This window comes from Camelus bactrianus, chromosome 13 (assembly GCF_048773025.1).
Source record: "Camelus bactrianus isolate YW-2024 breed Bactrian camel chromosome 13, ASM4877302v1, whole genome shotgun sequence".
NCBI lineage: Eukaryota > Metazoa > Chordata > Mammalia > Artiodactyla > Camelidae > Camelus > Camelus bactrianus.
This window is the reverse complement of record NC_133551.1, coordinates 36147162-36170226: the sequence shown is the minus strand read 5'-3', so window position 1 is coordinate 36170226 and position 23065 is coordinate 36147162. Positions and strand designations below refer to the sequence as shown.

The window sequence follows — 23065 nt, the reverse complement described above, 5'->3', positions numbered from 1 at the left end:
TGAGACAATGTATGGAAAGCATCTGGTTTCTCAGAATCACCAGTCTAAGTTAAACCTCAATCTAAATCATGTGCCTCTCTCACAGAATCCTATTTGCCTTCTTTCTTGCAACTGAGTCAATTACACATCTACCTGCTTATTTATTCAATGTCTGTTTTGCGAATGTAAGTTCCATGATAACACGGATAATATCTGTTTTCAATACCATCTCTTTAGTGTCTAGAACAGTAGGCACTCAATAAATCTTTGTTAAATGAGTGAATACATAAATGTATGAATGAGTAAATGAAAAAACAATACCTATTTCTGTGGCACAGCTCTAAGAATCTCAGGGAACATACGTCTTTTCAGGTTGTTAAGGTAGGAAAAGCGTTCAGAGAATGCAGTTAGAGAACCCGAAGGCCTCCATGGGTCACCAGGGAGAGCACCAGGTCTCCTGTCTCCCTCCTAGTGCTGCACGTAACATCTGAGCAGGAAGGAAATTACACACGTTTCCAGTTCAGCTGGTTCCAGGGTTTCCCAACCCAGAGCTTTGTCTTGCTTAAATCTGATGTGCTACTTCACTGGTGTGAACTGTGACCTGTGACCTGTCTATTGGACAATGACTTTGCATGATCCCCATGCTGCCCGGCAGTAACTGAGTGGGCGTCTAGACTTTCCAATAATCAAGTCTTTTAATCCAACACAACACAATAGCCCTTTATGCCGAGTTGGAGAGGAGGACTGGGGACAAACAGATGCATTAGTAACTGCTAGGCATTTGATACATTCTAGGAGTTCCATGACAGAGGTAAGGTCAGGGACCTGAGGGGTACAGAGGAGGCTATACGACCCTAGGGTGAAGCAGTGTACACACAGCTGGATAACATTTATAGCTTTCAAAACATGATTACGTATACCATCTCGTCTCAGTCTCCCTGCAGCCGTGGCAAATGGGGAAGTATGGCTAACGTCTGCATTATTTGCTCCTAAAATATAGGAAAACCGAGGAAACTGGGGTTCAGGATATAGATCTGGTTTCATGGCAGATATCAACTCAGTGCCCAGATCTCATTATCATCAGTCGAAGGATCTTTCTTCTGGACTTGGCTGTCACTCGCTGGCCTTTATACTGGTCAACAGTGTGAGTGTACCTGTAATGTCACAATCCCCCACCTTCTGTAATGTATTTCCAATGCACTTGTGTGATAAAACATCAGAATCTAATAGGATTGGGGTTGGCCAAGCTAAGGGTCACTGGGCCATAGTGGCCATTGTATGATTTTGGAAGATTGTACTGAAGCATAGTCACATCCACTTGTTTTATCTGTGGCTGTTTTTCGCCCGACAAAGGCAGTGAGTAGTTGCAACAGAAGCTGTATGCCTCACAAAGTCATATTAACTATTTGGTCCTTTAGAGAAAAAGTTTGCCATCTCCTAGAATAAATGAATGGAATGGAAGTAAATGAGAAAAAAGTAGATTTGTTTGTTCATAATAGGCAGTGGGTCATAACTGAATGGAGAATGAGAATCAGCCTCAGATTCATGCCTCAGTCATTTCGCTGGGTGACCCTGAGTAAGTCATTTATTCTCTCTGGGTCTGTTTCTGTATTCAGTACCTTATAGAGGTGCTGTATGATTTCCATGACGTGAGCCATATGTATGATTAGGTTTGGCCCTATGGGACAGAAAACAAAATTAAAGTGTCATGCACAGGACAGCAGTTCCTTTCTTACACATGGAAGTGGGCAGCAGGTGTTGGTCTGGGGCTGCATGGTGTTAGGAACCCATGTCTTTGCACCTTGGGTCTTTGCTGTGTATGGCTTTCATTCCTGAAATCCTCTCATGGCCCAAGATGGCTGCTGGAGCTCCAGCCATGGTGCTATTGTCATTATTACTACTACTTGTATGATAATAAGAGGAAATAAACCAAAAGTCAAGTATAAAAAGCCAAGCAACAGAGACATCTATAAAGACCAGGCAGCAAACCCACATTAATTCTAGTCTAGCCAAGATGAGAACTCCTGCCATGGTTCATGAGGCAACCAACATATTTCATTTATTCTATTCCTGGGGTACACTGAGGAAGATCTGGCAGGCATGCTCTTACACGTATTCAGCATCTAACACTTTACAAAGTATTTCCATATCTATTATGTCATTCTGAAAAAATAAGGTGAATTATTCCTATTGTACATTATGATTCACACAAGTCCACATAACCAGATCCCAGGACCTCCCATGTTCCCAGAGTCCACGGTTAGATCTTTAGATATTTGTTGGAGAGGAAGGTGAACAATTATGGTATAGAAGAAAGAAAACAACCCTGCAGGGGAGCAAAACTTGCCACCACAAAGTGTCTCTTTGGCATGTGGATTATTTCGAGCTCAAAACAATCAAGGACCAAAACACTTAAGAAACTTTGGCCTCCCCTTTAGCTGCCTAAGGAATGTAGGCTGAGGACCTACTCCAGGAACGGAGCCATCATCATAGATAACTACAGCATGAACTAGGTGTGGTAGACCGGGAGGAACGCAGCAAAGTCTGTTTGTTTCTCATTTTTAAATTCCTCTCTGTATCCCACTGTCTCTCCATGACCCAGCAAACATTTGTTTACCAAAAACTGCTTTTCCATCTCCATGTTAATTGCCTTCCTCCCCTTTGAAGACCCACTAACCTCAACAACCATTTTCATCTTTAGTTGAATGTGGTATCTAAGGTGAGGATTTTGGCCATTTTGGAAGTTACTCAGCTTTTTCTGGGTCTCTCATAAGTATACATGTTATTAAACTTTTGTTTGATTTTCTCCCGTTAATCTGTTCATGATTTAATTTGTAAATGGGCCAGAAGAACCTAGAGGGGAAGAGGAAAATTTCTTCCCCAAACCAGGACCCCTAAGAGATGTAACCAATCATGAGGCCTCAGCCTCACTGAGCCAGTATCCTCACCTGTAAGACAAATAAGACCATGTATTTGGGGTTGTTATGGGGAGAGCAGAGTGACATGTGGCACACAGTCCACCTCAGTGAAACCACAGTTATTACCTAGGCTTACCTCTCAGAACCGGTGTGTCCTTGGAAAATCACTTCCTTTCACTGGGCCTCTGTCACCTTTTCTAGGAAAATAAAGGGTTTGGACTTGTTAAATAATCTTCCAAATCTGATTCCCATCAGGCTGGGAGCCTGTCTTTTTAATAGATACTGCTCAGGTTGGAATCTTCCCTCCTGTTACTAGCTTTGTGTCTCAGAACAAGCTAAAAACCTTTCTGACACTCCGCATTTGTAGGATAGGGACAAACAGTACTTAGCTTAATGGCAAGGTAAGGATTGTGAAAATTAAATGAGGCAGGTCCAGGACCCACCAGATTTTAACTTCCTCAAAGGCAGGGACTCATCTGTTTTGTAGATTTACAAACTGTGACATGACTTGAGGGTTGGTCACAAAATCAGACGAGTAAATTTAAGTAAAGGAACATGACCTGACACACAGTAAGCATTCAATAAATATTATTATTAGTTAACACTCTGTCAGAGTCCTGGTGTTTGGTACATGGTTAAGAAGGGGTTACAGGATACACCTTTGACACACACCCACCAGCGACTGCCGAGAGCTTGCGTGGGCGAGTTCTGCGAGAAGAGTTCACAGAGCAGGAAACTCCAGGCCTGAGAGGAGGGAGCCTTCTCTGGGCCTTTAAAACCCCAGGGAGGCGGGAAAAGCCGGGTCGAGGTAGCGGCGCGAGCCACCCGCCAGCCCAGCGCGCGAGGCAGAAGGCCACGGGCCGGCGCATGCGCGGGCCAAGGGTTCAAAGGGCCAATCAGGGAGCGATTTACGGGTGGGGGGGAGCCGGCGGGGGCGGGGCGGGGCGGGGCGGGGGGCGGGGCCGGGCGGCTGCCGCTCCCGGGGACCGCCCAACCCTGTTGCGGAGCGGCTCCGCGCGGTAACCTGCAGAGCCCCGCTAACTAAAATGTAATTTCAGACTGGACAAGTAAGTGACCCTCTTCTCTGTCCCACGTGTGCACAAGGGGCTTTAGCAGGCGCGCAGGCTCGCAGCGCGCACGTTCTCCAACTGGAGAGCGCACCAGGCCCCATCCTCCCTCCCCTTTCCCTCAGTCGCCGCCTCCTTTTTCTCCTCAGGCCGCATAATTTTTAACGCCAGGGCCAGCTGGGCTTTGGCTCCCAAGACTTTGTTGAGTCTTCTGTGTCCACTCCTGGGTGAGGCGAACGGCCATTCAAGAGAGGGGTCGGCCTTTACCGCGTCCTCAGCGTTGCCTAAAAGATGTCTGAAAGCCGGGGTCCTCTGCCCGCAGTATCCAGTTAACTATGTTAACGCCTCTCTCTATCTCCTCACCCTCTCCGCCCTCTGTACCCCCATCCTGTTTTAGGACATTTCCACAGGCATTTTTGAGCCTTTTAATTCCAGTCTGGCTACCTAAGGCAGTTTAAGCCTAGTGCTGCTTTTACCTTTCAACTCTTTCAGCAGCTTATGATCATGTTTGAGGTGCAGTTTAGTTTAGATGATAACTACAGTTACCCTGGGTAGGAAAGGCCTAGAGGTGTCTACGTTTTCATGAATTTCCTTTCTTTTTAAGGATGAACACGTTGCAAAATGGTGAATTTCCCTAATTATGGGCTATTTTCCACGAAAGTACTTATTATGTCTTAAGTAATTTCATCTCTAAATTAAAGAGTCATTTCCAAGATATGGGAGAGCTGTCATCATTAGGTTAATTTTTAAAATAGGACATCAGGAGGGAGGAAATGAGTATGGTTTTGAATTGCAAATTAGTAAGAAGGCAAGGCTTCTCTTAGTTTGAGGCTTTTATGTAGATGTTAGAGTTTTGCCTTGCTTTGCTTGCTTTTCCCCTCTTTCCTATGATCCACCAAGTGTATATCCAAAAATTGAACTTTTTAAGTTGCCAGCTGGGTCTTCCAGCCTTCTGACTGCCTCCTGGTCTTCTGGGAGTCTCCTGTTGATGAGGCCCTGTGCTTGGCTCTTGACCTGGTGACCACTGGCCTGGCTCTGGGAGGGACCAGCTGAGGAGGACCTCCCTGTAGGAGGCCCAGAGGCCTCTTATTAAGGATGATTGAGGGAACAGATCAGAGGGTGAGAAGGGCCTGGAGATTGATTTCGAGGGGAAGGGATGTTGGGAGCCTCCCTATCTGGATTTGGAAGTCATAACGTGTACTGGAAGAAGGGCATAACCTAGAGGGTGGAGAGCTGTGTCTTTCTGGATGAAATTAAGAAGTTTACTGGGAGGAGACTGGGCCTTCTTCCAGGCTGTGTGAATTTTTGCTATGGGCCTTGTCTTTTCCTGGAATCTGGTTCCTTTTCCCTAACCTCTCACTTAATTCAAATCACAGTCAGTTACTTAGTCGGTTTTGAAAACAATTTGAGGTAATGAATATTGCCTTAAACTTCTTGCCAAAACGGGACCCCTCTCCCCTCTAAAAAAGGGATTTAAAAATAATCATTTTACCAAATTGTACTACAGAGATCATTTAACCTCTCACCTGCCCATCTTTTTATAAGGTGGAATTCAGAATCAACCCAGGAGGTGTAAGAGGAGGTCATCCAGGCCAGCTCTTGTGTTCATTCATTTGTTCACTAATCTGGGATGTGTTCTGGGCCTGGCACTGTGGTAGGCTCTGGGAAGGCAAGGATGAACAAGACTTGGTCTTCGCTTTCAAGCTTTCATCCAGTTGGCTTCTTTCTGGTCTGGTAAGGGAGGTTATATGATCGTGAGATTAGTGCCTGCAGTAAGGCACGCAAAAGTTCTCAAGAGTTGAGTGAAGTCCGAATGACCCAATACAGGGTTTTAGGGAAAACTTCTCGGAAGGGATAATACCCAAGCTGAGTTGCAAAGGCTCCATATGATTGGGCTGGAGCAAGACAAAAGGAAGGGGATTATCTGACTTGGAACAACATGTGCAAAACAATATAAGCCTGGTGCACTATTGATTAGTATGGGTGGACAGGAAAGGGTGAGGTGGGAAATCACCAGAAAGGAGGTTGGGGAGGGTGAGTCACATTAAGGGAGTTTGAAATGTTATCTCCAGAGCAAGCAGGAGCTAATGAATTGTGTTCGTGTTTTAGAAAGTTAATTCGGCCTGCAAGGTGGAGAATGAATTGGAGTGGTGGGGACTGGAGAGAGGTTATTATAATGCAGGTGAGAGATGGTGTAGGGTAGTGGTTATGGAACTAGAGGAATGAGATTAGAAAAATAGAATGGTTAGGAATTAATTACTGATTGAATGTAGGGGATGTGGAAAGAATGTAACAGTCAAGGTACAATGGGAAAAAAAGGCATTCCCAGCTCGGATATTTTTCATATAGTGAACTATACATATTTAAAGTGTCTAATTTGAGAAATTTTGACATATATATATATATATATATATATATATATATAGATAGATAGATCGATCTATCTATCTATCTATCTATATCTCCATGAAACCATCATCACAATCAAGATAAAGAGTATTTATAATTCCTCCAAAGATTTCTTGTGCCCTTTAATAATTCCTCAGGCTGTACTATTGCCCTCCCAGCCTCCCCACCGCTGCCCCACGAAGAACCAGTGATCTGCTGTCACTGTAGATTATTTAACATTTTTTTAGAATTTTATCTGGGGGAGTCATACGTAAGTATCTTTTATGTGTGTTGATTTTTTCTTTGCATAGTTCTTTTGAGATTTATCCATGTTGTGTGTACGTACATGTTTTTTTCCAGAGGAGTATTCCATTGTATGACTATACCACATTTAATTTAGTTTATCCATTAACCATCGATGGATATTTGCATTATTTGCTGCTTTTTGGCTACTATAAATAAAGCTGGTATGAATATTCATATAAACCTCTTTATCTGGACATATGCCTTTATTTCTCCTTGTTAAATACTTAGAAGTAGAATGGCTAGTTCCCATAGTAGGTGTATATTTAACTTTTTAAGAAAGCCAAACTGTATTTCAAAATGATTCTAGTTGCTACAACTGATGTGATCACTGTTTTTAATTTTAGCTATTCTAATAATGTGGAATAATCTTAGGGGGTTTCAGTGTGCACTTCCCTAATGACTAATAAATTCCATGCTTCTTATTTGCCTATCTATATTTCATAAATCTTCTTGGGTGAAGTGTTTATTAACTCTTTTGTCTATTTAAAAAAATGGGCTCTTTGTTTCCTTATTGAGTTTTATGAGGTTTTTACATATTTTCTCATTACAAGTTCTTTATCATAGCTGTGATTTGCAAATATTTTCTCCCATTTTGTGGCTTATCTTTACATTTTCTTAACAGTGTCTTTTGAAAAGCAGAGTTCTTAATTACGATGGAGTCTAATTTATCAATTTGTAGTTTTAATGATGTCAGTTTTTATCAGTTTAATCTTTTATGGGTCATGGCCTTAGTATCTAAGAAATCGTGACTAGCCTGAGGTCTTAAATATTTTCTCCCATTTTTTTTAAGATGCTTTACTGTTTTTCATTTTACATTAAAGCCACGATCCATTTTATGTTAAGTTAATCTGTAGCACCAGATACAGGACAAAATTCATTTTTTGTATATGGTGTCAGTTCTAGCACCGTTTGCTAAAAACCCTATCCTTTCTTCACTGAATTGCCATTATGTCTTTGATCAAAATCAGTTTACCATGTATATACATGGGCCCATTTCTGGGTGTTTTATTTTGTTGCATTGATCTCTTTGTCTATTTTAATGGCAGTACCAACCACATAGTCTTGATGTACTTGTACTAAGTATTAAAGTAGGTGGTGTAAGTCCTTCAACTTTGTTTTTTTTAAAAGTTGCTTTGGTTATTCTAGGTCCATGTTAATTTTATAACCATTTTGTCAACTTAAAAATAAAAGTCTGTTTATCATAGATATAGAATACAAACTTGTGGTTGCCAAGGGGGCGGGGGGTGGGAAGGGACAGACTGGGAATTCAAAGTTTGTAGATACTGACAGGCATATGCAGAACAGATAAACAAGATTATACTGTATGGCACAGGGAAATATATACAAGATCTTGTGGTAGCTCACGGTGAAAAATATATGTATGTTCATGTATAACTGAAAAATTGTGCTCTACACTGGAATTTGACACAACATTGTAAAATGACTATAACTCAATAAAAAAATGTAAAGAAAGTCTGTTTAGGTTGGACTTTCATTGAATCTATATATTAATTTGGGAGGAGAATTGACATCTTAAATTAAATTTTGAGTCTTCTCAATATTCTCGATACTGTGACCTATGGACACAGTATATCTGTTCACTTACTTAGGTCTTCCTTAATTTCTCTCAGCAGTGTTTTGTAGCTTTCCGTAGATGGGTCTTGCACATCTTTGTCAGATTATCTGTAGCTGTTTCATATTTTTTGATACTGTTGTAAATGATATTGTCCTTTAAAATTTTAACTTTAAGTTGTTTGTTGCTACTTGTTTATGAATCCTGTACACAGCTAGCTTGCTAAATGAATTAGTTCTAATAGTTTTTTTTTTGTAAGTACCATCAGATTCTCTGTCTGATCATGCTATCTGTAAATAAAGACAGTTTTACTTCTTCCTTTCAATGAGGATAGTCTTTATTTTTCTTTTCTTGCTGTAGTGTGCTGGCTAGGAACTCCAGTTAGTGTTGCATAGAAATGGTTACAGCATATGTCTTTTTCTTGATCTTAGGGAAAAGCATTCATTTTTTTCATCATTAACTATGACGTATGATGTTAGTTGTATATTTTCTGTAGAAGCCGTGTATCAGGTTTAGGAAGTTCCATTCTATCTATTCTTACCTTACTGAAAGTTTTTTTTTTTTTTTTTAAATGAAGAATGGTGGTTATATTCTGTTAGTTGGTTTTTTTCTGTACCTATTGAGATCATCACTTTTTTAAGACTCTTACTGTGATGAATTACACTCATTGATATTTTTCAAATGTTTGACTAACTTTGTGTTCCTGATTTATATCCTATTTGGCTAAGACCTATTATTCTTATTTTGTTGGATTCTATTTGTTAAAAGTTTAAGAATTTTTGCATCTGTGTTAATGATGGATATTGATGTAGTTTCTTTCCTTGTATTGTGTTTAAAGTTGTTATCAAAATAGTTCTGGCCTCATAAATTGAGCAGGGAAGTATTTCCGTCTCTTTGATTTTCTGTGAAAGTTTTTGTAGGATTGAAATTATTTCTTTCCTTAATGTTTGATAGAATTCATCAGCTAAGCCATTTGGCTTTGGAGTTTTTTTTTTTTTTTTTTTTTTTTTTAATGGCAGAGCAGAAGTCAATTGATTTAATAACATAAGACTATTCAGATTATCTGTTTCTCCTCAAGTGAGATTTGATAGCTTGTGTGTTTCAAGGAATTTGTACATATCATTTAAATTGCTCATAATATCCCCTTATTATCATTTTAATATTTATAAATTGTAATTTCATCTTCCTCAGTCCTAATGTTGGTTATTTGTGTCTTTTCTCTTTATTTTCTTGATCATTCTGGCCAGAAATTTATTACTTTCATTGATCATCTCAAAGAACCAGCTTTTGGCATCATTTATTTTCTTTATTGTTTTCTTTCCCTTTTTTAACTTATTGATTTCTGCTCTAAAATTTACTGTTTCCTTTGTTCTAACTTTGGGTTTCTTTTACTTTTTTCTTTCTGATTTCTTAAGGTGGAAATTAAGGTCATTTACTTGAGACTTCTTTTCTAATCTAGGCATTTGATGCTATAAGTTTCTAAGTACTGCTTCAACTCCATCCCACAACTTTTGCTATGTTTTTATTTTCATTCAGTTAAAATGTTTTCTAGTGTTTTAAAATGTCTTTGATCTGTAGGTTATACAGAAGTATGTCATTCAGTTTCCAAATATTTGAGGACGTTCCATATATCAGTCTGTTATTGATTTGTAATTCCGTTGTAGTTACAGAAGGTACTTTGTATGATTTGTGTCCTTTTAACTTTTTGAGACTTGTTTTATGGTCTAGAATGTGGTCTATCTTAGTGAATGTTCCTTATATACTTCAAACAATGTGTACTCTGCTCTTGTTGGATAGAGTGCTTTTTACAAGTCAATTAGGTCAACTTTATTGACTACTGCTATTTATTATATACTTGCAGATTTTCTGTCTACCTATTCTACCATTTATTGAGAGTGGGATATTTTAAGTATCACATAATAATTGCAGACATATGCATTTCTCTTTGCAGTTCTATCAGCTTTTGTTTTATGTATTCTGATGCTATTAGGTACATTAATAGGATTGTTAGATCATCTTGATGAGTCATCCCCTTTATTATTTCATAATTTCTGACAATATTCTTTGCTGTAAAATCTACTTAATCATTATTCCTAGTAATATTTTGCTCTAAAATCTACTTACAGTTATAAAACTAACTCCAGCTTTCTTTTGATTACTGTTTTATGGTATATCTTTTTCCTCCTTTTACTTTTTAACCTATTTGTGCCCTTATATTTAAAGTAAGTTTCTTATAAGCAGCATATAGTTAGACTGGGTAACAAAACAAGGCCTGGCAATCTCAGTCTTTTAATTGAGGTGTTTAGATTGTATATAATGTAATTCGTATGATTTGTTTAAAACATGCAATCTTCTTTTCTTGCTTTCCTATTTGTTCCATTTGTACTTTGTTCTCTTTTCTTTCTTTTTCTACTTTCTTTTGGATTAGGTTTTTTTTATGATTTCACTTTCCCTCCTTTATTGGCATATTAGATATAACCTTTTTTGAGGTATTATTTTAGAAGTTGCTTTAAGGTTTATAGTATAGATCTTTAATTTATCATCAACTTTCAAGTGATATTATACTACTTAGTATATAATATAAAACCATATAACAATAAATTTACAGTTCCTGCCTCCTAGACTTTGTGCTACTATTATTTTATGTTGTACATTTTCTTCTACGTATGTTTAAACCCCACAATACGTGGTTATTATTTTAGTTTTAAGCAATTCCCTTTTTAAGACATTCAAGTAATTTAAAAAAAAGTCTTTATATGTACCCACATAGTTACCCTTATGCTCTCCATTCTGTTTTATAGATGCAGATTTCCATGCAGTACCATTTCCCTCCCACCCCCCTGCTTCTTATGGTACAGTTTTGCTGGTGATGAATTTTTTCATCTTTGGTGAAAAAGTCTTTATTTCAGCTTCAGTTTTGAAAGATTTTTTTACAAGGTGAAGAATTCTAGGTATGTTTTTTTTTCTTTTAGTGCTTCAAAGATCTTGCTCTAGTGTCTCATGACTTGCATTATTTTTGTTAAATTTGTTGTCATTCTTGTGTTTTTTCTTTTGTGCATAATCTGCCATTCCCCACCCTGAATGCTTTTAAGATTTTCTTTTTATCACTAGTTTTGAATAATTTGATTATGATGTTTTTTGGTTTAGTTTTCTTTGTATTTCTTATGCTTGGGGTTCATTGATACTCGAGTATGTGGGATTATAGCTTTCATCAAATTTGAAAAATTTATGAGTTTTATGTCTCAAATATTTCTCTTTACCACTTCTTTGTTCTTCCTTCAGGGAGTCCCATTTCACATGTATTGGGCCACTTGAAGTTTGCCACAGTTCACTAGTGCTCTGTTTTAAAAAATCTTTTTTTCTCTTTGTTGTATTTTGCGTAGTTTCTATTACTATGTCCTGAAGGTCACTAATCTTTTCTCTGGTTTATATAATCTCATACAGTTAACTTTTCATTTCAGACATTCTGGTTTTCATTTCTAGAATTTCAACTTGAGTCTTTTTAATGTATTTTACATCTGAACTTTTAAATTTACTTTTTCAGTGGCCAAAACTAACACAACATTGTAAATCAACCATACTTCAATAAAATTATTTTAGAAAAATCCATAAAAAATAAAATAAAAGAGATTAGATGGTTTGGATGATCCTGTGGGATAAAGATGAGTACTAGATGGTGGAAGCCATATAAAGCACAGTTTAACTCAATACAAGGAAGATCTTTCTTCTTATTACAGTAATATGCTTACTGTGAAAAGTCAAATAGAACCAAGAGGGGAAGTTAATGTAGCTTCCACTACATTTCTTTTCCCTGGGTGTCACTGCAGTAAGCAGGTTTTTGCAGAATCTTCCAGAAATCTTATATGTTAGATCTTTATACAATACAGTGGTTCCCAAACTTAAGCATCTTTCAGGATAGCTTGGAGGGTTTTTAACTGCACAGGCTGTGAGCCACATTCCCCAGAGTTTCTGAAGCTGGAGCCTGGGAATGTACATGTCTGACACATTCCCCAGTGAAGCTGATGCTGCTCTCCTGGGGACCATAGTTTGAGATCCACTGATGTTCTTTCCTTTTTACAAAATTAATACAAGTGTGGTCATACTTTAGTGTCTAAGAACTTGCTCTTTTACTTAATAACATATAATTAGGATTTTTCTTTAGCTCCTTCTCATAGTTTTTAACAGCTGCTTCTGTATCAATTTTAGCAAGTACCCTATTAATAAACATTAAATTTGTTTCCAGGGTTTTTTTGTGTGTGCCCTGACGTTTATAAAAAAAAAAAAGTTGAAATGGACATTTTTATATATTTTTTAGGTGAGCCAATCTATAAATTCTTAGAATTTTAACTTTTGGGTAAAAGGGTGGATTTTGAAAATGGACAGATATTGCCAGATTGTTCTAACAGAAGTTGAACTTATTTAACCCTGAGATTCTCTGAAACTGCCTGTTTCTTCATACTCTTGCCAACCATTGGAATTATCAGCATTTTCATTTTTCGCCCATTTTTTAGGTGTAAAATTATTCTTCAGTATTATATTGATTTGCATTTCCCTTCATTTGTGAGGCTAAAGTTTCACGTGTATTCATAGTATATCTTTTTCTATGAACTGCAGGTTTGTATTCTTTGCATCACAGGAGGAGAGAACAGTATGAACAATGGGGCCAAACTTATTTGAGGGGTTGCTAGTAGCTTTAGAAGGTTGAAGTATTAGGGGTTGGGATCAGGGAGGAAGTTGGGAGGTAAGGCTAGGGGTTCAGGCAGGAGTCAGAGCTTTGAGGTCCTTGCAGACCAAATAAAGAACTTGGGCTTTACTTTGGGCAGAAGCTGCATGTCTGGTGGTGTTTTAGCTCTTGGTAATTTTAACAAAGTGTGTTTGTGGAAAGGCACACGGTCCAGTCTGATGTTTAATCTTGAAATAACTCATTCTTTAGGCTTTCACCTTGGGCCTTGAAGCCACCTGGCCATTTTTCATGAATAGGTTAACATAAGAATAGGCCAAAGATCTCATTCAGCCTCTGTCTGGGCACTGCCTTCAAGAAGGAGTTTTGCAAGATGGTGCAGGGAATGGATTTTGTTGCTCTACTGCCGTGAGCCCTTCCTGAATTTGTCGAAATCTGACAGCAGTCATTCAGGTTGATGGGTTCTTCTGTTGTTTCAGTTTGAGTGACTTCCTGGGAGAAGCTGTGGATTTTGGTCAGTATGTTAGTGATAATGACATTGCCTTGAAGATCTGGTTAGTTCTGGAGTAAATCATTCTATAGTTAATTATGGCAGCAAATCAACAGCAGCCTCTTGAAAAAGAAAGTGACAGAGAGAAAGAAACCACATATATATTTAAATTGTTCAGAATTCCAACAAAGGTCAGGAATTCATGTATTACAAAGAAGAGTCCACTTCATAATAAATCACTCAGTTTGCCTATGATTTCCCCTGTTATGTGTGTAGCTTTGAAACTGGCACATTGGCATTTAGAATCAGGACACCAGCCCTCACTCTATTTTTGTCTGCCCTGCCATTTCTGTTTGCGGGGTTTTGGCCTGAGAGTTAGAGGCCATACAATTCAAGCGTAGGCTTTTAGTGAACTCAGGGTGTGAATAGGGTTTGTGAAAGATAGACTCCATCTTTCTCCTCCCCTCCATGTACGTGCCAGTGGAAGTGGGGCTCTGGGTCAAGGAGGAGGATTATCCCGGGAAGGAGTGCAGTGCTTCACACACAAGAGAGGCTTGCTGTTAGTGCTTCTAGAACTCTCCAGTGATGGAAAGTTTCTAGAAGCTTTTTGTTTTAAAAGGTATTTGACTATTTTATACATTATTTTTCTCCTCCCTCACAACCGGGGAGTTCCCCTATTACTGTATTAGACAAACTGTGCTTATCCCTAGGTAGAAGGAAGTAGGGGGCAGAACACTCTCAGTTAATATCTAAGTTTTCTCCCAGTAGCATTTATAGTGACAGAGGGGGTCCTTACTAATCAGAGCATGGAGAAGGCATTTCCAATGGTTGAGTGTCTGAGAAATTTTTACAGGATGATCAGACTTGGAATTGTGTTCTGAGTCTGCCCAGGATGAAAGCAACTTGGTTAGGGTGGAAAGCCAAATCATTTCAGGGATGCTTAGGAGACCTGCTCTGGCTTAGACAAACATGAATTTGAATACAGCCTCCTTCTTCTACAGGCTTTGTGACCATCCTTTGTGACCATCCAATATTTTCAGGGTCCTCACCTGTAAATGGAGAAATATGGGTGTCATAAATGTGGATTCCCCTCTCCCTCTCTCTGCAAGGAGAATAGCTTGGTAGGGCATTATACAGGGCTTGGAAGGCATTATAACAAGAAGCAACGTTATTGGATTCCAACAGTTAAAGAGAGGAGAGAGTAAGCAAGGTTTTATAGAAGAGGACATGGGAGTTGCAGAAGTTTAATTTGCTCTCGGGCGATGTTTGTTTTTGGAATTTGGGGATGTCATTTAGTGAGTCAGATTTTCCATCCATGGTTTTCCTAGGACCTATAATGTGCATTTGGCTTCAGCATGGTTGGGTTTTGTATTTTCTTGGTGTCAGCTGTTGTGCCATTGCCTGTGTGGCTCTTGGAGGGTGGTGGGTTTGGGCCACCACCCAGGACTGCCTCAGTGTTGATCCTTGTGGCTGCTACATTGTGAGACAGGCATGGAGATTTGGTGCATTTTGACTTTTCTGCCTGTTGGAATCCAACTTTGAATTTAAAAGGACAGCCAGCCTTTCTACTGTTTAATACCATACCCCTCCTCCAATCACCTTGTATTTGTCTTTAAAAATGGGCTCAGTCCAAATCATGAAGATCCTTAACATCCTGAAAAAAAATACTGGGCTTCTGACCCAGTGATTGGAATGGTGATGAAAACAATAAGCTGATACTTCGTTTACCACTAATGTCTCTGCATTCTGCAGAGAAAGGTGGAGTTGGAATAGGATGCTTGGCCCCAAGAGTATGGCTAGGATTCTGGTGGCAACATGAAGCCACTTTACTGCCATATGCAATTTCACTAGGTGCTTTAGGTTGAGCTTGAAGTACATAAATCAGGTGTAACTTGAGGCATCACCATTTGATTTTCAGAAATCAGAGTCTTGCATTAAAAAGCTGAAAATTTAAAATCAGAGATTATATGTTTTTCAGCTTCCTGTTTTTGGCGTCCTGGCACAGAGAAGGAACTTAACATTTGCTTTGTTTCCTGAAATTTGAGCTGTTAGACATGGTGAGGATACCTAGGTATAGATAATGCATATTAAATGATCACAGATATCTAGAGGTGATTTTGTGTTGTAAGGAAAGGTTGGCACATATTAAAGTCCTAATGATTGCTGACATTTACTGAGCATGTAATACATCAGGCACTGTGCTGGGCACTTCAGTTATACAATCTTAGTTAATCATTCAAAGAATACTCTGAGATTGGACCTGCGGGAGACAGCCTTTCACTTTAAAAGAAATGTGAATAAGCTTTTCCCCCATGTGTATTTTTGGCAAAGCCAATGGAGAGCTAGGTATCATTGCCATATTAGCTCTTTCCTTCCCATCCTGAACTTTCTCTCCATCTTAGAGCATGTGAGAGTTGTTTAAAGTGGCGTTTAGTTCTTTCTGTTAAGAAGACTGAAGTGGACCAGCATACGCATTGCTTATCTTTTTCTTCCCAAACTTCCCAACCCCCTGATTGCAATATAACTAAACAAACAAATTGTGTGGGACTTGTGCACGTGAGCTTCCAGCAAAGGCCAAAGATCAAAGTGGAGAGAGGATATTGAGCTCCCTTACAGATCCCTGGGACATTGTATCTGTGGACAGTGTCCCCAGATTGATCTTGGAGGAGTGGCTCAGTAGGAAATAGGACCACAGGTAAGCTCATCCACCCTAGAGGGTTGTAGTCTTAGGAAACACTGTTATTACTATTTGGTTATTTAGTGGAAAAAAAGGAGGAAAATAGAACAACCCCCAAAGATGGGTTTTCAGCACAGAATTGTAGCATGACCCTTCTTAGAACTGAAATAATGGTGCAGAGAACAGTCTCCCGGGTCTGTGTCCCTCTTACTTTTCTCATGCTGCCTTTGAACAGCTTGTACATTTGTTGAGGAATCAGCCATGAAGTCTGTGGTTTCCTGTGATACATTTCTAATAATGTTTGTACAGCTTATTATTTAATGAACGGCATAAATATTTGTCAGAAGAGCACTCTTTTGTTCATGAACACGGGCTAGAAACCAGTCCAGCCCATGCTGGGGACTTGGGTGGGAGGCTCTTTATGCCCTTCGAAGCCTCCTGTAGGCTCAGAAGTTCGGTTAGGCTCGGGACTGATGTGCAGCGGGCTTGAATGTCTCTCCGTAGTTTCTCTTTCTCTTGGCCTCCACTGTCCGTGTCCTTATCTCCCTCTGTCCGACCAGCTTCCCATGTCCCTATCAGTTGTTTTTCTTTTTCGAGAATTTATCTCTGCCTTAGGTGAATGAAATGGAACCAACGTTCTGACTCACTGTTCATCAGTTGGGCTCCGGAGCTACGCTGTCTTAGCCTGGAGTCCCAGCTTCTTTGGTTTTGTGCTCTGTGACCTTAGATAGCTTTACTGCTGAGAACCTCAGTCTCCTTAACTGGAAAATGGGCTCAGAGTGCCTACCTCACAGGGTTGTTACACGGATTAAGTGAAATCACTGGATCATTCAGGTGATTTGCAGAATGGAACTTAGTACATGCTGGTTGTTGCTGCCTTTGTTGTTGATACTGTTATTGAAGAACTTATGGAAGGATTTGGTTTTCAGTTTTAGGTTGGTGAGTGGAAGGAGCCCTAAACTTGCCTTCAGAGGCCAGGGTTCACATCCAGGTGCTGCTGCTGTTTACTGTTTGTGTGACTTGGGGCAAATTTCCCCATCCCACTGAGGTGTAAAATGGTGATAGGTTTACCACTTGAGTGGTTTCAGTTGGAAGAGGTCAAAACGGGTGTGACAGTGCCAGTCACTTAGGAGGATCCTAATCCTTTAAAAAAAAATTAGAAAAGGGAATAATGTTTTCCATTCTGCAGTTACTTTATTTTTTGAGGCCAAGAGGAACTGGAATACAGTTTGGAGTCGGAGACAAAGCAGAGAGTACTTCTGAACTGGGAGCAAAGGGCACAGAGCGGAGACAAGGAATCTGAGTTGCAGAAAATCCTCTGGCAGAGGTTTTATAACTCACAGGGTCAAGTCTCAGGGAAGCTGCCCAAGGGCGTGAACTTCTCTGCTTCCCTGATTGCAGGGGCCAGGTGTGGAAACAATCATGAAGAGATCACTTCAAACTATAGTAATGGGAAACATGGCGAACCCGAAATATTTAATTAGGATCTGTTTCTTACAAAAACATGAACTGGGAGGTGTGTGTGAAGGATGCTGGGAGGGCGTGACGCCCTTGTTCCCGTGGGTTTGACCCTTTTCCTGACAGATGTCTTGGTCATATGGTTTAGAAATGGGTAGTTTGCCCGAGAGGCCATCTGGCGTTGGGGAAGGGTCAGTCTCTGAGAATGGACAGCCTGAATTCTGAGTTAGCCAGTCATAGACAAAGTAGGCAGGGGTACCTGGCAGAGTCCTTGGTAAATAGGCATTTAATAAATGGAGAGTATCAGGTAGTGTAGGGTCCTGAGAACAGCTAGGGGTTTTGGAGCCAGAGGAAATGAAATCGCTCTCAACTTTATCGGTTTCTAGTTATGTGATACATTGAAGCCAGTAACTTTACCAGTTTAGGACTCATTTTCATCGTCAGTAAAATGGGAATGATAATGGTAATTATCTTCAAGGGTTGATGTCAGGATAAAAAATGGATTAAAAATGTAAGCAAGCTGCTTAGCAGACCATCAGACACACAGCAAATTTGTCCCTTTTATTATTTCCCTAAAGATAGATTTTAAGGGTATCCACTGAGTCTCAAAGACTTGGTAAGTTCCTACTATGTGCCTAGCACTGGGCTGGCACTGGGGATACATACAGCTTCAGACCAGGCAGAGCTGGAGTGAACTGTCTAATGGCAACACTCTCCATACAAGTGAGGGGGTGGGTTCCCCTGAATTGTGGGCTCTTGCCTGCTTAGCCAAGAGATGGGCCCAAAACCCAGAGCTGGGGTAAGCCCTGGGTCAGCTGCAGAGTGGAAATCTGCCTTTTTGGATTTTACTGGAAATAAATCAGGATGTCTGGGTGATGGGTGGGAAGGTGAGGTACTCCCTGCAGAGGAAGATGGAGAGTCAGAAGTGAGGGAACCAGGCTGGAGGAGCCGGGTCCACCCACTGAGTACTATTCTGTCACTGAGCCTGGTAGGAGGAGAGAGAAACCTGGATGATGGCTGGCCAGGTTGACATAAGCCAGAAGATTCGTTTAGATTCTTTATTTTCTATTTTTTCCCCCTTATTTCTCTATGAAGTGTTTAGAATAGCCTTGGAAAGTTCTAGCCAAGGACAAAGGGTTGTTGGCTTGCTAGGATCGGTGTCAAGGAGCAGCACCCCAACCCTTCTGAGTGGGGATAGTGGGAAGCTGAGAGAGGGGCCCCTAGGCACAGTAAGAGGAAGCGTGTGCAATCAGTAGTGATAGGTGGAGCAGCTAGCTTGGTTAGTCTCCCCGTCTTTGCAGATAAAGAAACTGTGGAAGATCTGAGCCACGGGACTGTCCTGTTTTGTCCGTCACTGTATCCTCAGCTCTTAGCAGGCTGCCTGGTACCTGGCAGAGTCTACCTTTCTGTGACTATCACTCACTGATTGCAAGATGCATCGTTATTTGATATATCACTAAGAAAGAAGGAACACGCTGCCAATTAATTGTAAGATGCCATTGATTGTAAGATATGCTGATTTTGGAGAAGCTAAGTGAACAAATGAGTGTCCACAGAATTTCTGTGGTTATAAGCATCTAATAAATATTTGTTAATTGAATGAATGAAACATACAGAGATTAGAATCAAGGTGAAACACTAGAGAAGAGAAGCACAAACTTAGAAATTCAAACTTTTAAAGCATTAAAGCATGAACCTCATTTTCTGTTGATTTACTGATTTAGGTGCTCATTCAGTAAACATTTAGTGAAAACCAATTACATACCAGACACTGTACTGGTCTGAGATACAGACACTGTGGGAGCTGGGGATATAGAAATTGATCAGTTCCTTTTTCCAAGTTCAGGCCAGTAAGGGAGCCAGACACAGAAACAGAAAATTCAGTCAATTATGAAGGTGGTAACTTATAAGGTGGTAAGAGTGGTAAGTTATAAAAGAAAATGGGTACACAGTACCCTGGTGGCACTGGGAGATGGAGAGAGGCAGGGAAGTCTTCCCTGAAGAGGTGATGGTTGAGGTTGATGGATCTTAAAATGTAAGTCTGTAGTTAGCAGACCCACACAAGGGGAAGGGCAAGTATGAAGTGATGACAGTCCTACAGCAGAGGGATGTCCCAGGGAACCTGCGAGGAGTTCAGGATGTCTGGAGCTGGGTGTGGGAATGGGCAGGACTGTGGTTGGTGTGGCTGGACAGCAGGCAGAGGGCAGCTCCTGGAAGGCCTGGGATGCTGGGCTGAGAGCCTCAGCCAATGGTTTTCAGCCATCCTGAGTCCTGAGGAAGGATTCCTTAGAGGGACCGCTCAGGGTAGTGGGGAGAGAGCTTGGAGCGGGGGAATCAAGGGCTATCTTTGCTTCAAACAGAGCAGCTCTGCTTTGATCTGTTTTATTTCAATTGTCTTTGAGCAATGGCTTGAAGAAAAGGTATCCCAATTGAACGCTTGAAGGAAAGCATGGTTTGAAAACTGGTGCTGCTGTTTACGTGGGTGAGGAGATGAGAAAGCCCTTAGGCTGGAGCCTGAGAGTTGTTCTCTGCAGCTCAGATGAGGGTAGCATAGGCTCTTACTACAGCCTCTCCACCTGCCCGTGAACCAAAGGGGGCACACGCCGTTGGGAAATCACGGTGATTAAGTTAGAAGCCATCACTTTTAACGAAGCTGTTTTTGACTGGGATAAATATCCAGGAAGCCGTAACAGAACATCTGCTGGCTGACTTTGTTTTAGAATCCACATGTGTGACCTTACCAAGGAAACATTACCTTTTTGAAGTGGAAAAGAGCAGATCGCTGCTACAGTTGAAATTAGACTCTGGGCGCTGAGACCGTCCCAGGCTTACCTGGGGAGTTGTAGCATGCTCACCCGCGTGGGCGTCTTGGGGGCTTGCTCTTATGCTTTGAAAGGCCAATCTGGAAATTGAAAACCTCTGTGAGATGTCCGTGTCATGGGGGCTAATCTGACCAAAGGGACTCAGATTGGCAATGAAAGCCAAGGAATTCCTGAGTGTTCTCTGGTCAGATTTCCTTGTAACTCACAAGGGATTTGTAAAGCAAACAGATTGTCTAACAAATTCCTGGTCCTGTCTCCCTCAAGGCTCCTTCTCAATTCCCAGTCACTTCATGACATGGCTGCAGTATATTTGTCTCTTCTCCAAACCTATCCTGCAAACTGTTAAAAAGGAGAGGAACAAGCATAAGACTTGAAAGTGTGCAGATGTGGGACTGTGGGTCCAGGCTGCTCTTAAGTGGTGCTGGTGAAATCTCTTAACTTCTCAGAGACCTATTTGCCTATCAGTCTAATGTGCATCATTATTATAATGTGCATTTACTGTTCTTAAGTGTGTGGACCTAGCATTAAGAGAAAAGTTACCTGTCTCTCGGAGTCTCATCTTAGTCATTTGTATAATAGATATTTAAATTTACTCACCTTCGAGAGGAGGGGGGAATCAGATGAAGGCAGTCAAAAGGTACAAAGTTATAGTTATAGATAAATAAGTACTAGGGATGTAATGTACAACATGGTAAATATCATTAACACTGCTATATGTTATGTATGTATGTTATTAGAATAAATTCTAAGAGTTCTCATCAAAATTTTTTTTCTATTTGTTTACTTTTATATCTATATAAGATGATGGATATTCACTAAACTTATTGTGATAATCATTTCTTAATATATGTAAGTCGAATCATTATGTTGTATACCTTAGACTTATACGGTACCTTGTGTCAAATATATCTCAATGAAACTGGAAGAAAAAAATAGACTTAACTGTGTAGAGTCATAGTGAGGAGTAGAGGTATGTGTGTACTTTTTACAGTGCTTGTTGGCACATGACAGGTACTAAGTAGATCATTTTTTTGCATGGATAGCTGACTGGGTAGACGAGGTTCCTTTTTCAGTACCATGGGCACTGTCCTTGTTTTGATTCAAATTCAATGAGAATAAACGCATATCTATTGCCTCCAGATTCTTACAACCCTTTATTTATCCTTCTAGCACTTTTCACCTGATATTCATGACTTTGCTTGAATAATTATGCAGTTTGTAAATGCTTACCATCTGACTCCCTTCCAAGAACAGAAACTCCATGCCTGAGGCCATGCCTATCTGTCCACTCACTGCTGAGCTCTGTGCCTGTTACCACATAGCACTCAACATTTTGTTGGATGAGTAAATACTCCATGGCCACCAGTTCATTAGCTGCACCCATTTGATTTTCACTTTCAGGACGTCTCATTCTCGACTTTGGACCCATTTGGTCTTCATATGGTTTTGCCCTTGATCCCCGCAGGTGGAGCGATGGCAGTGCCCAGTGGAGATCAGAAACCAGAGAGCTACTATGTTGGTGTGGACGTGGGGACAGGCAGTGTCCGGGCGGCCCTGGTGGACCAGAGGGGCACCCTTGTGGCTTTTGCAGAGCAGCCCATCAACCAGTGGGAGCCTCAGTTCAACCACCATGAGCAGTCTTCCGAGGACATCTGGGCTGCGTGCTGTGTCGTCACAAAGGTATGGCCGCACCTCTGGCGTTCTCTCCTTGCACGTACTCCCTTGCTCCCACCTGCTGAGTGTGTGCTGTGTGTCCATCTGGTGCCAGGGCCAGCATTGGGGTAACTTTAGGCACAGACTTTGCCTTTTAGGAGCTCACGGTCTAGTGGCAGAGACTGACAGACAGCTGAAGTATGAGGTAATAGGTGTTGGGGTGAAGTGACTATGGCTGGAGCTGAGGAAAGGGCTGACTCTGAGGGGCTTGGGGTAGACAGGATGGAGGATGCAGAACATACACACAGAAGATTTGGTTGGTGCCCTCTCGTGTCCCTAGTGCTGTGTGAAACATGTTTACATGCATCATGCAGTAGAATCCTCACCATGACCCTATAAAGGTAGCACTATTACTAGCCTCATTTTATTGAGGAGGAAACAGAAGCACAGAAAGATTAGCTAACTTACCCAAGTTCATACCATTAGTAACTAGGAAAGGCAGGACTGGAACCTAAGCAGTCTGACTCCAGGGCTGCAGCCTTAGTCACTGGACTGTCCTGCCTTCCAAGTGGGCAAGTGAGTGGAACCTCATTTTGTCCAGAGGGAGCAGCATATGCAAAGGCATCATGGCATGAGAACATTGTGGGTTTTGAGAAAGGAAGGAAGTCAGGCAAGACTAGAGCATCTCTGAATTGTGCCAGATAGATGTTTGTCTTGAGTGGCCTTGGTTTGCAGCCAGCGTGCTTGCTTCGGGGAAGAAGTGATGCTGGACCCAGGTTGTTCCCTTGTAGTTTCTCTTGACTGGTTTTATATCCCGGTGATCAGGAAGGACAAAGGTGCATTTGTCCTTTTTTCCAGAGGGAAAAACAAAGTCCTGGGTTCTCTCTTCTCCCTATTCCTAGTTTAGTTCCTTAAATATTCATGAAGGGCTTGGTAATTTGCAGATGGACAATTCACCATTCTGTCCATATTGATCAGTCTGTTTAAAGTTTCATGAACTCTGGGCCGCTGTTAGTGCCCCCAGAGAAGAAGGCAGAGAGAGGAGGTGGGGGT

The 23065-nt window shown here is 40.8% G+C and overlaps 1 protein-coding gene and 1 long non-coding RNA gene across 8 annotated transcripts in view; one reads left to right on the top strand and one right to left on the bottom strand.

Moving 5' to 3' along the window:
* The window catches only part of LOC123617850 (uncharacterized), a 324334-nt gene extending 320586 nt beyond the window's left edge, over positions 1-3748 (bottom strand). For both annotated transcript variants that reach the window (XR_012511242.1, XR_012511243.1), the window contains exons 1-2: positions 3574-3748; positions 3034-3094 (exon numbers count right to left, since the gene is read on the bottom strand). This is a non-coding gene — a long non-coding RNA (uncharacterized LOC123617850). The remainder of the gene's footprint in view (positions 1-3033; positions 3095-3573) is intronic.
* An 85-nt stretch (positions 3749-3833) lies between these two features.
* FGGY (FGGY carbohydrate kinase domain containing) overlaps positions 3834-23065 on the top strand; it is a 389130-nt gene continuing 369898 nt past the window's right edge. For 4 of the 6 annotated variants that reach the window (XM_074376388.1, XM_074376389.1, XM_010949914.3 and 1 more), the window contains exons 1-2: positions 3834-3964; positions 21825-22039. In XM_074376388.1, coding sequence (XP_074232489.1) covers positions 21833-22039 — 207 coding nt within the window. In that variant the 5' untranslated portion in view covers positions 3834-3964; positions 21825-21832. Of the gene's footprint in view, positions 3965-11032; positions 11183-15960; positions 16098-21824; positions 22040-23065 lie in introns of those variants that run through there. The other 2 variants (XM_074376387.1, XM_074376386.1) reach the window with 2 other exon arrangements.